Raw genomic sequence first — 12,850 nt, 5'->3', positions numbered from 1 at the left:
CGTGTCACACGTTGCCCACGCTGCTGGCAACAAGCCACGGATGGGGAGGGGAGGATGAGGTCGGACCGTGCTCAGCTCAGCTGTGTCATTGTGCTGGGGAGTCTCCGTGCCGTTTTTTCTAGGATGTTTCTACCCAATGCCAGGGAAAAATAAATAAGTAGAAAGCAGTTTTAAGTGTTTTGCAGCAAACTGGCTGTTCCTGTGTCAGTCATGCTTGTCAAGCTTCGAAGAAACTCCAGGGCTGGGAAGAATGTGACACAAAAAACCTAAATAATATAAAACGAAGGCAAGCACTGAGGGCAAAGCCATTATTTGATGTGATCTGGAGCAGGTCTCCTCTGTGCCCCCACCAGCAGCTGTGCTGTGCTCAGCGACTCGCCCTGCCGCCGTGCTCCGGGTCTGCACAAGTGGGACAGGAGAAGGCCTGAATTGTGGCGTGGGGGATGCTGGAGATGCCACTGAGCTACGGCGCTGGGTGCTGCTGGGTACACAAATTGCAGTGGAAGGGGTTCCTCTGGAGACCTCTTGGTGACCCAAAGCAGCTCCCAGCTACACTGAGGGGTGCTGGATGAGGAGGGTTAGGACCACGTCACCAAACACTGAAATTGAGGCTTCCCTCTTGACTGTGTCCGTGGGCTGATTGCCCGAGTTGTAACTAAACACAGTTTTTAAGGAAGATGAGGTCTAATTTTTGTTTGAAGATGAAGTGGGTTGGGGGTGAAAATAATGTTATACACCTGCTGGCTCTTGTCCCTCAGGTGCTCATTAAATCTGGGAGGGCAGCTTCGGTTCACTTTTTGGTTTTTTGGGTTGTTTTTTGTTTTACAGCTCCAGGAGGGCTGTGATAACTTCCCCCCCCCCCTTTAAAAGAAGGGCTTGTGGATGTGTCAGCTGGTGGTACCCAGAGCCAGCATGTGTGGTTCTCTCTCAAACTGCCTGTACAGACACCCTTTGGTGCCACCAGTACCTTCCTAGTGCTTGCAAGAAGGCAATTATTCTATGTGTGTGTATATGTATATCTAAATCTATATAATATATATATATACGTGCACTGAAGGAGACAACAAGGAAAAGAACCGTTTAAAGAAGAAAAATCCCCCTAAATCGACTCAGCTGCACCCATTCCCTCCCATCTCTCCGTGCTGCAGGAGCCTACCAGCTGCCCCCCCTCCTCGGGGCTGTGCCGTGGCCATGACCCTGGAAAGATGCACCGGGTTTGCACCAGTGGCACTGGGGTTGACCCTTCTTGTTTTCCCCCTGCAGCCCGTTTCCCGGTGTCTGTGGCAGCAAACCTTCCCACAGCACACCGATGCCTCAACACCACTCACCTCTCCCCACAACACCGTGGTCCCCGCTCCTGGAGATGCCTGAGGATATCAGGGACAGGGGCACACGACACGGCCCCGGGGCTCCCAGCTGCAGCGGGAACTGCTGCAAAACCGCAGGAAAGAGGATGAGAATTTGGGAATGTCCCCTGTTGTGCATCAGTGGCCCAAGCAGGGTAGCAGTGGCCTCGCTGATCCCCTCAGCGCCGGTCCTGTGGGGGTGGGAAAAGCCCCAGAACCAGCAGGCAGCCTCCAACAACTATGGGGAAGGTCTAGGGAGAGAAAAATAAAGCAAGAGGGGGAGACTGTCACGAGGAAGAATCGATCCCGCTTTCCCGGGCTGAGGAGGGAAGCACCGGGAGGCCGGGCTGGCAGCAGGGGTGCCGAGCATCCCTCCCTGCACAGGGGCGGGGGGCTCTGTCTGTGTGGTGTGTCCGAGCGGCCCTCGCACCCCACCCCGCCCCGGGGCTGCCCGTGGGGGCGGCAGGAGCGCGGGCGGGTTACCGTCGGGCCAGCGTTTGCCCATCCCGTGAGTCCCACCGGCACCGCGGTGCAGCAGTAAATCAGTAACCAATTAACAGCATCAATTAACATAAAAGCAAATCCCAGCCCACACCTGCAGAGGTTCCCCCCTGAGGAGCACTCACAAACTCATCACACCCCACTCCTCAAAATCCCGCTGGGACCCCTCCGGGGAAGCATTTCCCAAACTCCTCACTTCCCCCAGGGAGGTTTCCTGGGGAAGAGGAGGAAGGGAGGGAGGAAGGAGGACAGGACACCACCGCATTTATTACTTTGGATTTTATTTGGGGGTGGGGGGGAGAAAAGGGCAAGGGGGGGGGGGGGGGGGGGGTTGCCTTACAGTGGAAGGGGTAAATGTAGTTTTACGGCATCAAAAATCACGCTTACAGGGTCCCTCTGTACGAGGCAAAGCCGCTGGAAAGCACCGTCCCGGAGCGGGGAATGCGGCCGGGCCCGGGGAGGGGGCTGCAGCCCGGACCAGCGGCAACGCTCCACCCGGCAAAAGGAGCTTAAAAAACCCGAATAACCAAACCGAAAACCCTACCCCCAGCAAGCCGTGCCTCCCCCAACCCCCCGCTCCCGAAGCCGAGCTGCTTTCCCTTGCAACCCTCCCCCCCCGAAAAAATAAACCAAAACTTTTATCTTGTTTTTTTAACTCCTTTTTCGTTGCTTTTTATTACTTTTTTAATATGGTTTTTTTTCTTCCAAAAGTTTTGGGGTGGTTTTTTTTGGTCTGCAGGTCACAGATCAGCCGGGCAGCCCTTCTCTCCCCTCTGGGCAACCATCCCCTCTCCAGGGCTGCTTCCCCTCCCCTCCTCTCCCCCAGCCCCAGCCCCGGGACAGCGCAGCCGAGCTTTGCGCGGAGCCCTCGAGGACGGACGGAGGCCGTGAGCCAGAGAAAGACTGGGGTTGGAGGTGAGAAAGATCGTTTAAAAAGGAAAAAAAAAAAAGAGATCTTTTTCGAGTGGGTTTCTTTTTTTAAAGTTCTGTTCCGTGTTAAGACTCCAGATAAACGCCAACCCAACAGCATCAACTAAAAATAATCACGGTCACTGGAACGGACCAAGTATTTACACCGCTCCCACCGCCGCCAGCGGCAAGAGGCTGCCCGGGACCGGCGAGGAAGGGGCTCCCGCAGCCAGGGGCGTGGGGGTCCCCACGGGAAACTGGGGAGGTGTGGAGGAGGGGAGGCACTGGCAGGGCAGGAGCCAGCCTGTGCCTCTGCCCGGGGCGGGCGGCAGGGGAGACATTAAGCTTTTTATTATCTTTTTTTTTTCCTCTTTTAAACTCCTCTTCTGTCGCGTTTAAAAAAATAATAATTATAATAAACCCGCTGGAGGGGCACAGGAAGCAAATAAATATCAGTCAGTAGAGGTGGGGGTGGCAGGATCCTTCCCCCCAGGACATCGTCACTGCTAAGGAAGAGTAGGGAGGAGGAGGAGGAAGAGGAGGAAGAGCCGAGGCTGGAGTCCTGCCCGGAGGCGGCGGGGAGACCCGAGGCCAGGGGTCTGTGGTGGCTTGAAGGGGACGGACGTTTGGCCCCTCACAAGACCTGGAAGCGCCAGGACGCCTGGTCCTTGTAGTCGAGGCAGTCAGGGGAGTTGAAGTTGAGCTTCCAGGAGGCGGCGGCGGCAGCGGCGGGCTCCTTGTAGTCCAGGCAGTCGGAGGAGTTGAAGGGCAGCCCGGTGCCACCGTAACCCTGGTGGTGGTGGTGATGGTGATGGTGGTGGTGGTGGCCCGAGCTCTGGCTCAGCGGGTGGTGGTGGTGGTGGCCAGGCACCGAGGAGGGCCCCATGGGGCTGAGCTGGTGGGGATGGTGGTGGGAGTGCATGGGCGCCAGGTAGGAGCTGCAATCCACGCCCCCGAAATAGGACGAGGAGGGCGGCGCGGGGTAACCCTGCCCGTAACCCCCGCCTTGGCCGTAGGACACGGGGTAGCTGGCGGAGGCAGCGGCAGGGCCGGCCCGTTGCATGCAGGATGCGGCGGCCGGCGGCAGGGGCTCGGGCACTGTCACCCCCGCCGGCGCCGCGCCGGGAGAGATGGAAGCCGGGCTCCAGATGGACGAGGCCGGGGTGCTGAGAGACGCTGGGGCACCCGCTGGAGCCGAGGAGGCAGAGCTGGAGGAGGAAGATGAGGCCGAGCTGGAGGCCGCTGCTGGGGGAGTGAACTGCCCGCTGCTCTCCGAACCCGAGCTCTCGCGAGCCGGCGAGGATTTCTTCTTGGCCGGGCGGCTCTTGGCCCCACCGCCGCTCTGCTGCTGCTGCCGGCACTTGGCACGGCGGTTCTTGAACCAGACCTGGAGCGAGAGAACAGGGCACAGTGGGGGTGAGCAGAGGGGTAAGGAGGGATGGCGGGGGCGAGTAGAAGGCCCCTCGTTCACACCACCTGCCCTCCTCACCCCGGAAGCACCCAGCCAACCTCACCCCAGCACCAGTTCTCCCAGCACCCACACCCAGCCATTAGCACCACACACCCCCGCACCCTGAAAAAAACCAGCTGCCCCACTTGGCACCCAGGCCAGCCCGCATCCTACCCCAAACCCAGGGCCAGCAGCTGGGGTGTCCAGCTTGTGCGTGTCCCCAGCACAGGGACCATACATGGTTTTGGGGGACAGCTCCCATGTGGGGTGCTGCCTGCATATCCCACCCCACTGTGGGCATCATCATCTAGGGAGTGGTGCTGGAGGGGGTACCCCAGGAAGCACCAGAGTAGCTGCGCAGGAAAACATTAGTAAAAACACAATGAATAAGAGAAAGAAGATTAAAAAGTAAAAGCAAAGCCCCTCCTTTGCCTGGATGTCCCCACGTCAGGACAGATGTGAGGCTGGGAGCCCACATGCACCTCAGCCCTGAGGAAACAGGGACAAGCGTGGACGGAGAGCCCGTTCCAGGCGGTGCCAGCCAAGCCGGCGTGCCCCCTGTGCCCCCCAGCCCACAGCCTGGGATCCACCCCCAGTGCAGGGCCAGTACCTGAACTCGGGATTCGGGCAAGTTGATCTTCAGGGCGACCTCCTCCCGCATGAAGATGTCAGGGTAGCGGGTCTTGGCGAAGAGTGCCTCCAGCACGTCCAGCTGCGAGCGGGTGAAGGTGGTGCGCTCCCGACGCTGCTTCCGGGGGGTAGCTGAGGGCAAGCACCGTCATACTGGGTCCCCCACACATCTCCCACACCCCCCCGGCAGGGTGGGAACCCCGACACCCCCGGGGCAGGGGCCTGCGGGGTATCCCCACCAAAGAAGTGATGCTCCCCACACAGCCCAGCCCCACGGCACCGGGCACAGACCCCGGGCTGGACTCTGTCCCGCTGCGGGCAGGACGAGAGGTGCTAGGCTGGGGACGGGTCAGGCCCAATCCCAGTGGGAACAACAGAGAGATTTCGTTGTGGTTATTATTTATTTTTTCCATAAGCTGTTTGTTTTATCATGAAAAACCCCCACAGGAACGAAAAAGTTCTGTGAACAGGGCGAAATCCAACTGGAACAGGCGCTGCATGTCCCCCCTGTCCCACTCTCCCCAGCAGGGCTGTGGGAAAAAGGGGGCACCCATCCCACAGCACATCCCAAACTGTACAGCCCCACAGGTTCCTCCAAATCTGCCCAGGACAGATGATTTTTTCCCCCTCCCTCTGCTTGCTCCTGGGCAGGTGCCCGTCGGGGTGCAGGTGAGTGATGGAGGTGACGGGGAAGGGGCCACGGCGCAGGGCACTCACCCGGGTACCCCACGGAAGGATGCAGCAGGTCCATGGCGGGGCCCGTCAGCCCCAGCCCGTTCATGCCGTAAGGGGGCTGTTTTAGGTAAGACATCATGCTAAAAGCTGGGCAGGTTTCCTCCAAAGTTCCGCGGGAAAAAATAAATAATGGGTTTAAAAAAAAAAAACCAAAGGCAAAAAATAGAAAATGTCTGGGGTGGGGAGGGGGAAAAAAAGAGAAAGCCCCAGCAAAAAGAATCCCCCCCCAAAAAACCCAAACAAGAACCAAAAAACAAAACAAAATTAAAAGCCAACAACGATTGAAAAACGGAGCACAAAATCGGCGTCAAAGGAGTTTTTTCGTTCCGTCCCGCCGTCGCCGCCGCGAGGTCCTGAAGCGATCGCAGGCAAAGGGAGGGGAAGGAGAAACGGCCAAAACCAAACCGAACCAAAAAAAACCCACCCAAGCCACCACGAACAAAAAAATTAAAAGAACAACGAGGCTCGGGAAACAAAAAGGCGGATTTTCTTCCCCGCACAGAGGCGAGGCCGGAGCGCCTGGGGAGAGAGCGGAGACAGACAGGTTAGGGGCCCGGCCGCCCCGAGTCGGGGCGATGGGCGCCCGGGGCCGGCCGGCCGCGGGGGCAGCGGGCGGCCTTCAGCCCTCCAGCTTGCTCTGACGATGATGATTAATAATTTTATTTTAAACGAAGGCGAGCTGAGCGCAAATGCCGAGAGGCAACAGTGCTCGGCGATGGGGAGAGATAAAGCAATTATTTAAAAAGATAATTGGATTAGGAATCAAAAGGAGGTACCAGAGGAGGGAAGTATAATTAATTTAAAAGCGAGCAGACGGGGACGTTTTAATTAGAAATGGATAAGAGTTAAAAAGGGGGAAAAAAGGGAAAAGGGAGAGCGCAGGCACCCGAGCGGGCGGCAGGCGCCGGTGGAACGGGCCGGGACGGCGGCGGGGCCCGTCCCGGGGCCGGAGGCGTCCGGTGGAGCCGGTAACGGGGGCGAAGGGGGACGCGGGCACACGCGGGACCCGGCTCGAGAGGCAGCGGCCGGGCTCGGTGGCGAAAAGCGGCAGATAAACGGGGAGGGGAGGAAGGGGCGGAGAGACCCCGGGCGGCCCCGCCGAGCCCCGGGGGCGGCCCCCGCCGCCGAAGCCGAGAATCACCCCCCCAAGAGCATCCCGGTCCGCGGGGGAGGTAGATTTTGGGAAGGAGCGCAAGGCACCCCCCGTCAGGTCGGGCGGCAGCGCCGTGACCCGTCGTTGCATAACTTTGCCGAGGAGCGCAGCAGAGCAAAACCGTCCCGGGCAGCGAGAGCGAGGGAAGAAAGGGAGAAATAAAAAGGAAAAAAAAAAAAAAGAAAGAAAATGAGAAAGAGGAAAAATCTCGGGACGACCCCGTCCCGGCGGTGCCCACCCCCCGCACACACACGCACCTCGGGTGCGGGATGCCACGGGCCCGCTCCGTCCCGCCGCCGCCGCTCGCCCCGTCGGAGAGCGCAATGCCCGCCGCCGCCCCCGCCTGCCTCAGCTGCGCGGCCACCTGCGGAGCGGCGGCGGCGGGGGCTGCGCGCAGGGCAGGGCGGAGCGGGCGGGGGGGCCGAGGGCGCGGAGGGGGCGGGCGGCGGGGGGGAGGGGGGGGAGGGCGGTGGGTGTCGGGCAGGTGAGAGGCGGGCTGAGGAGGGGGGCCGGGGAGGGGGTGGGGGGCCACAGCAGAAGCCGAGCCGCTCACCCCCGACTTGTCGGGGTGCCCCGCGTTACCTTGCCGGCGGCCCGCGCTGTCGGGGCGATGGAGCCGCGGCCCTGATGAGGATTGATCACCTACCCCCGGCCCTACCCTTGTATGTGCGCGCAAAGCATCTGCGTAACCAGCCCGGCGCCAATCCCCGGCCGCTCCCCGCCTGACTGACAGCCGCCCGGGCAATGGCAACGCAGGGCGACGGCTCCCTCCGCGCCCCCCCCCACACCCCCCCCACACCCCCGCCCGCCCCGCGCCTCTCCGCGCTCCCCCGCGCACCCGCCGCCGCGCCCGGGCCGGCGGCACGGAGAGTTGCTCGGCGGAGGGAGGCGGGGGCTTAAGGTGGACGCGCAGGGTCCCCCGCAACCTGCGCGGTGGCCTGGGAACTGTTAGAGAAGTTGTGCGGAGGAGCTGGGGCGGGGGGGGGAGGGAGCTGCTCCGCGCCCGCGCGGCTCTGCCCCGCGTCTCCCCGGGCACCCGCTCTGCGCTCCCGCCGTCCGAGGGCACCGCCGGAAAGTTTCGGCCGCCGCCTGCGCCGGCGCGGAGAGAAGGGGGAGGCGGTGTGGGGCATGGAGCGCGGCGGGGGCCGGGGAAGCGGGGTCCCGGCCCCCACCTCTGGTGTATCGCTCCCCCTTCCCCCGCCCCCCCACCCCGCCTCCCCCCCGATGTCTGGAGGCTCGCCCAAACTTTCTGCTTTAAAATAATAATAATAATAAAGCCGCGGCCGCCACCTTTCCCCGCGTGTCCTGAATCCAGAGGCTGCTCCGCGCCGCGGGGGGCGAGCGGGCGGGGGCAGCCTGGGGGGGCGGAACGGGACCCTCCGCACCGCTCCGCGCGGTCCGACTCGTTACCGGCAGCTGCGACCAAAGCGGAGCGACGCGGAGCTGCGGCGGGAGTGCGGGGTGGGGGGGGGAAGCGCGGAGCGGGGCGGTGCAGCCGCGCAGGCGGCGGAGCGGGCCCGGACCTCTAAGGAGGGCTCCGGTGCGCGGCTTTTGTTGGTCTCCCCAAATCAACTCCCTCTAATTGCAGTTGGAGCTGAAAGCGAGCTAATGTTCAAAGGCGCTGCCCGCCGGCCCCGGCCAAAGCGCGGGTTTGCTTTCCTCCACCCCCATTTTATTTTTTTCTTCCCCCCACCCCCCACCTTTTTTTTTTCTTCTTCTTTTTTTTTTTTTCCCCCGAGCGAGGAGGGAACCGTCTGATCCGGGCAGGATGGAGACCATGGGCCGAGAGAGGACAGAGAGAAAAGGAGGCTTACAAGCTCCTCCGCTCGCCCACAAAAGTCAACGACACGGGCACTTCGCCCCGCAACAAAGGCACCGCGGCCCATTCACAAAAAGCAAAGAGAGGAGGGGGAGGGAGAAGGAAGGCTTTGGGGGGATAGTTCCCATCCTTCCCCCCTCACCCCGTTTTGCCCCGGTCCCGCCGGGGCAGTTCCCAGGCCGGGCTGCTCTCCCCCCGCCCCCAGCCGCCTTCACCTCCCTTCGCCCCGCCGGGACAGCCCCGGTCCTGGCGGGCAGCAGCCGGTCCCGCCGGGGCGCCCTCCTTCCGCCGCCACCGCGCCGGGGGGTACCCGTACCTTCCTCCCCCCGCAACCCCCGCGGTTGCCCGATCCCCTGTTGCGGACACCTTCCCGCAGGCTCGGCCGGTGGCGGCGGGCAGGGCGGCCCGGGGGTTAGCCACCCCCCGAGGTGACGGTCCCGGCTCACTCCGGACCCCTCCCCGTCCCGCTCCCCTCCCCCGGCTGGATGGAAGCTGCACCCTCCCCGCTGCGCCCAGGTAAGGTCGGCGGCCGGGCGGGCAAGGGGCTGGGCTGTGCCGCGCGGCCCCCGGCCCGGCGGGGAAGGGCAGGGACAGGGAGGGCCTGCGGGGGGGCTCTTGATGCCGATTCCCGGGCGGGGGGCGGAGGAGGGGGACGCACAGTTATTTTTCCCGCACCCCGGGGGCTGCGTTCCTTTTTTCACATGAAAACGCGGACCAGCAGCAGCCACCCCGGGGGGGCAGGGCAGGGGTGGGGGTGGTGTTCCTGCCCTCGGCCCCCGCCGCGTTCCCCGGGGGCAACCCCAAGCTTCGGCGCTCAGCAGCTCTCGGTGCCCGGCCGGTGGGGCAGCGCCGCGGATTTTGCCGCCCTCTCCCTTCCCGAGCTTCGGCTGACCTCAGCGGCTGCGGTGCCCCTGGAGGGTGTCTTGCCCCCACTCCTAACCCCCTGTATTTTTGGGAGAGGGCAGAGGAGCACGGCGAAGCCGGCTGCTCGCCGCTCCTGCTCTCCTGGCCTCGGGACGCTCCGCGCACGGGGCCAAACTCCTCGGCGGGCACCGGGGCAGCTCCCGGCCGCGGCCCGGCACAGCCCGCGGGCACCGGCGGCAGCTCGGACAAAGCCGGGCGCTTTCCTCCTGCCGTTTATTTTTCGGTGGGAGCAGGTCGTGCTTGCGCCCGGAGCCGGCGGCGATGCTGGGGGAGGATCCGTCCCGGGACGGCAGACGCTTCCCCGCTGGGGTTTGGGCTCTCCCCGGCCCCGGCAGCAGCGCAGCCTCCCGTTGAGCGCGTTCGCTGCGCGCCCGCGGTGGTAGTGGAGCTTTAGCCGCGCATCCCCCGCGCCGGCCGGCGTCAGCCCCGCAGGGAAAAGTTCTACCTCCCCCTCCTCGACTTGTGTTTTATTAAAACCAAACGAAAAACTTTTCCCTCGGGTGCGTTTCGTTGCGTTGACGAAGAGGCGGCGGCCGGAGCGGCCCGGGGCGGCGAAGCCCCGCTCTGCCCCCCGCGGGGTCGGGCCCTTCCCGGCGCCCCGACCCCCTCCCCGGCCGGCGGACGAAGGGAGGAAGGGAGGGATGGAGGGAGTTTCCCAGGTAAAGAGGAAAGCGGCAGTTACGGTAAGAAAGATTCGGCTTTTATTGAAAATCTTATATATGACTCGGTATTGTAATAAATAGACGAGACGAGCTCCACGAAGGTACGATGCGAGCGCAGGACACGCGTGGGGGCACACGGACAGGGCGGGGTAGAGGGTGCGGGGTGGGGGGACGGGGTACGCGACCCGGGCGCAATAAATAACGCGGAGCGGCGGCGCGGCCCGGGGGCGCGGGGGGGGACACACACGACACTGGGGGACGCGGGTGGGAAGCGCCGCGCTGCCCCGGGGGGCCGGGCTCCGTCCCGGGCTCGGCTCTGCCACGTTCGCAGCCGCTCCCCGGGCTTTGCACGAACTTTGGGGGAGACCCCCTCCCCCCGCCCGAGTAAACCAGAGCAGCTCAGCTCTACTCCCGGGGAAACGGAAAACTGCTGAAATAAAACACTGGTAAATACAGCACATTTTTAATAATAATTGGGGTGGGTCTGACCTAACTATAAAATGTAGGTAGCTTATGAAGTATTACATATGGCAGGACTAGATGAAACCATTCCCAATGATTTATTATCTCTTTTTTTTTTTCCTATATCCCCCTCTCTAATCCTATTACGACAAAAAACGTATTTATTTCAAAACTCAGCCCTCCTCCAGCTACAGCAACTAGGAGAGACTTTTTACTTCTTCTGCTCCTTCGGCACATCTCTGGCATCACCTTGCCCGCACGCCCGGGGGGCTCGGCGGCGATTTCATTTCAAACCCTTTCGGCAGGAGAGCTGAGCCCACAAGAAAAACCATGGTACAACGCGAATGGAAACCAAAACAACAACGGAGCGGGGCCCGGCGCAGCCTAGATCTGCCCTAAGAAAATGGACAAAAAGTTTAAAATTTATTCTTTTTTTTTTTTTCCCAAAACATCTTTTTGTTGTTGTTGTTGTTGTTGGGGGTTTTTTTTGTCTTCCCAGTCTCACATCGGCATTTTAAAAACAGTAAGAAAGAGCCGCGCTGCGATTTCGCCAACGCCGCGGGAAGGCCGCTCACTGGAGGATGCATTTCTCTTCCTTCTTGGCCATCTTGCCTTTGTTTTGCTCGAGGGTCCTCTCCAAATGCTCGTCCTCTTCCTCGGCCCTGTGGAAAGAGGCAGCGGGAAGTGCGGTGAGGGGCTGGTGCGGGATGTGTGCCCACGCTGAGCCCCCCTCCCTCCCCCAGCCACGGTCATGGCCACAGTGCCTGGGGACATGGCCCAAACTTTCTGTGGGGGCTGTGGCGACTCAGCGGGATCACCCCCTTCCGCCGCTTCCTTCTCCCGACTCACTGCTTCTCCTGGGCATCCAGGTCCCTGACCAGCGCGTCCCGTTTGTTAACGAGAATAACGAGTTCGTCCAGCAAAAGCTGCTCTCGCCTCTTCTGTGCCTCCGTCTTCTGCCAGTCTATGTGAGAAAACAACAACAAAAAAATCCCACAAAACCCAAAACTAAACAAAACCAGCGCTGAGACACCGCAGCCGCCACAGCCGGGGTGCCGCTGGTTGCGCCGGGACCCGGAGCCGCTGTGGCGGGGAGCCCGGCCCCTGCTCGGCCCCACAGCCCAGCCCGTCCCCGCGCCGGTGCCCACATCCCGGGCCGCCGCTGCTGTCCCCGCGGGCAGGAGCACGGCCCGCCGCCGGCGTTTTGCCTTCCTGCCCACCTGGCTTGAGGGAGCTCAGCAGCGACTTTAGAGTCGTTTGGTTTGTGTTGCTTTTTTTCCCCCCCATTTTTCTTCTTTTGTTTTGGGTTTATTTTTATTTATCGAGAGATTTTTTTTGTTCAGTTTTTGGTTGGTTTCACCACTTTTTTTTTTGTTTTCACTGCAGCTGACAAAGTTTCCCCTCCTAGGAGAAAGCCCGTTTTCCTGCACCCTGGCTCTTCTTTGCTAATTCCTCGCTCGCTCTTAGCAGCTGGAGGAATCTCACACTGGGCACCATATGCTTCGCAGTAACTTTAAAAAGCAGGTATCAATTCATTAGCATTTTCCCCTTTGAAGTAACAAATACACTTGCTACAGAATTATAGCGGGGTCCCCTCAGCCCCCGGCGCTGGCAGGCAGCGCAGGACGAGGCTGTCTCGCTTTTCCCAAAGGGATTTTCCTCGGCTCGGCTCGGCTGGTCCCGGCCGGACCCCACAGCCCCCCGGGGCCGCCCGGCAGCCTCCGTCTCTCCAGCCGGAGCGTTAAGGGCTTGTCGCTGTCACTCAATGCCCGTCCTTCCCCGCCTCCCTCATTAAGAAGGTAAACAATGAAAAGCAGGAGCAGTAGATGATGAGGCAGATAGCAGGGCAAATGAGGAGCGGGAGGGAAAGAGGACACACCGGCTCCAAAAACAACCAACCCACAACCCCAAAGCACCGGGAGAAGCCATTGACACCGGACCGGTGGCGTCCTTCCTCCTCCTCCTCCTCCTCCTCCTCCTGCCTGGCCGCGCTTCCCGAAGGCGAAGGGGAGAGAGGGTGCAGTCCTTTTCGCCTTCTCCTCGCACTCTCCATTGCCCTGGGCGATCATGTTAAAACTCACATGGCTGGTGCTTATTCAGATAACCCGAACAATGCTCACCACCCGTTACCATGTGAATCTTCACAAACCCCGCAAGAATGCGGTGGTTCAAATCCCCCTGACCCCCCTCCAAAGCCAAATTTATTCAAGACAGCAAACTGCTCAGAAGCTTTATGAAAGCAAGTGGTGCTAGAGGGAA

The 12,850-nt window shown here is 61.5% G+C and overlaps 2 protein-coding genes across 8 annotated transcripts in view; both read right to left on the bottom strand.

Annotated features, from left to right (window-relative positions):
• Positions 1–2,720: 2,720 nt before the first annotated feature.
• OTX1 (orthodenticle homeobox 1) lies at positions 2,721–5,741 on the bottom strand. Its single transcript, XM_061990439.1, has 3 exons — positions 5,554–5,741; positions 4,817–4,968; positions 2,721–4,143 (listed from the first exon to the last, which is right to left on the bottom strand). The coding sequence occupies exons 1-3, from the start codon at positions 5,648–5,650 to the stop codon at positions 3,391–3,393; spliced, it is 1,002 nt and encodes a 333-aa protein (XP_061846423.1). The 5' UTR covers positions 5,651–5,741; the 3' UTR covers positions 2,721–3,390.
• Positions 5,742–10,145: 4,404 nt separating this feature from the next.
• The window catches only part of EHBP1 (EH domain binding protein 1), a 218,274-nt gene continuing 215,569 nt past the window's right edge, over positions 10,146–12,850 (bottom strand). For all 7 annotated transcript variants that reach the window (XM_061989162.1, XM_061989164.1, XM_061989165.1 and 4 more), the window contains 2 exons: positions 11,441–11,555; positions 10,146–11,253 (listed from right to left, as the gene is read on the bottom strand). In XM_061989162.1, coding sequence (XP_061845146.1) covers positions 11,163–11,253; positions 11,441–11,555 — 206 coding nt within the window. In that variant the 3' untranslated portion in view covers positions 10,146–11,162. The remainder of the gene's footprint in view (positions 11,254–11,440; positions 11,556–12,850) is intronic.

This window comes from Colius striatus, chromosome 2, assembly GCF_028858725.1.
Source record: "Colius striatus isolate bColStr4 chromosome 2, bColStr4.1.hap1, whole genome shotgun sequence".
Lineage (NCBI taxonomy): Eukaryota > Metazoa > Chordata > Aves > Coliiformes > Coliidae > Colius > Colius striatus.
This window is presented reverse-complemented; position numbering and strand designations above follow the sequence as displayed.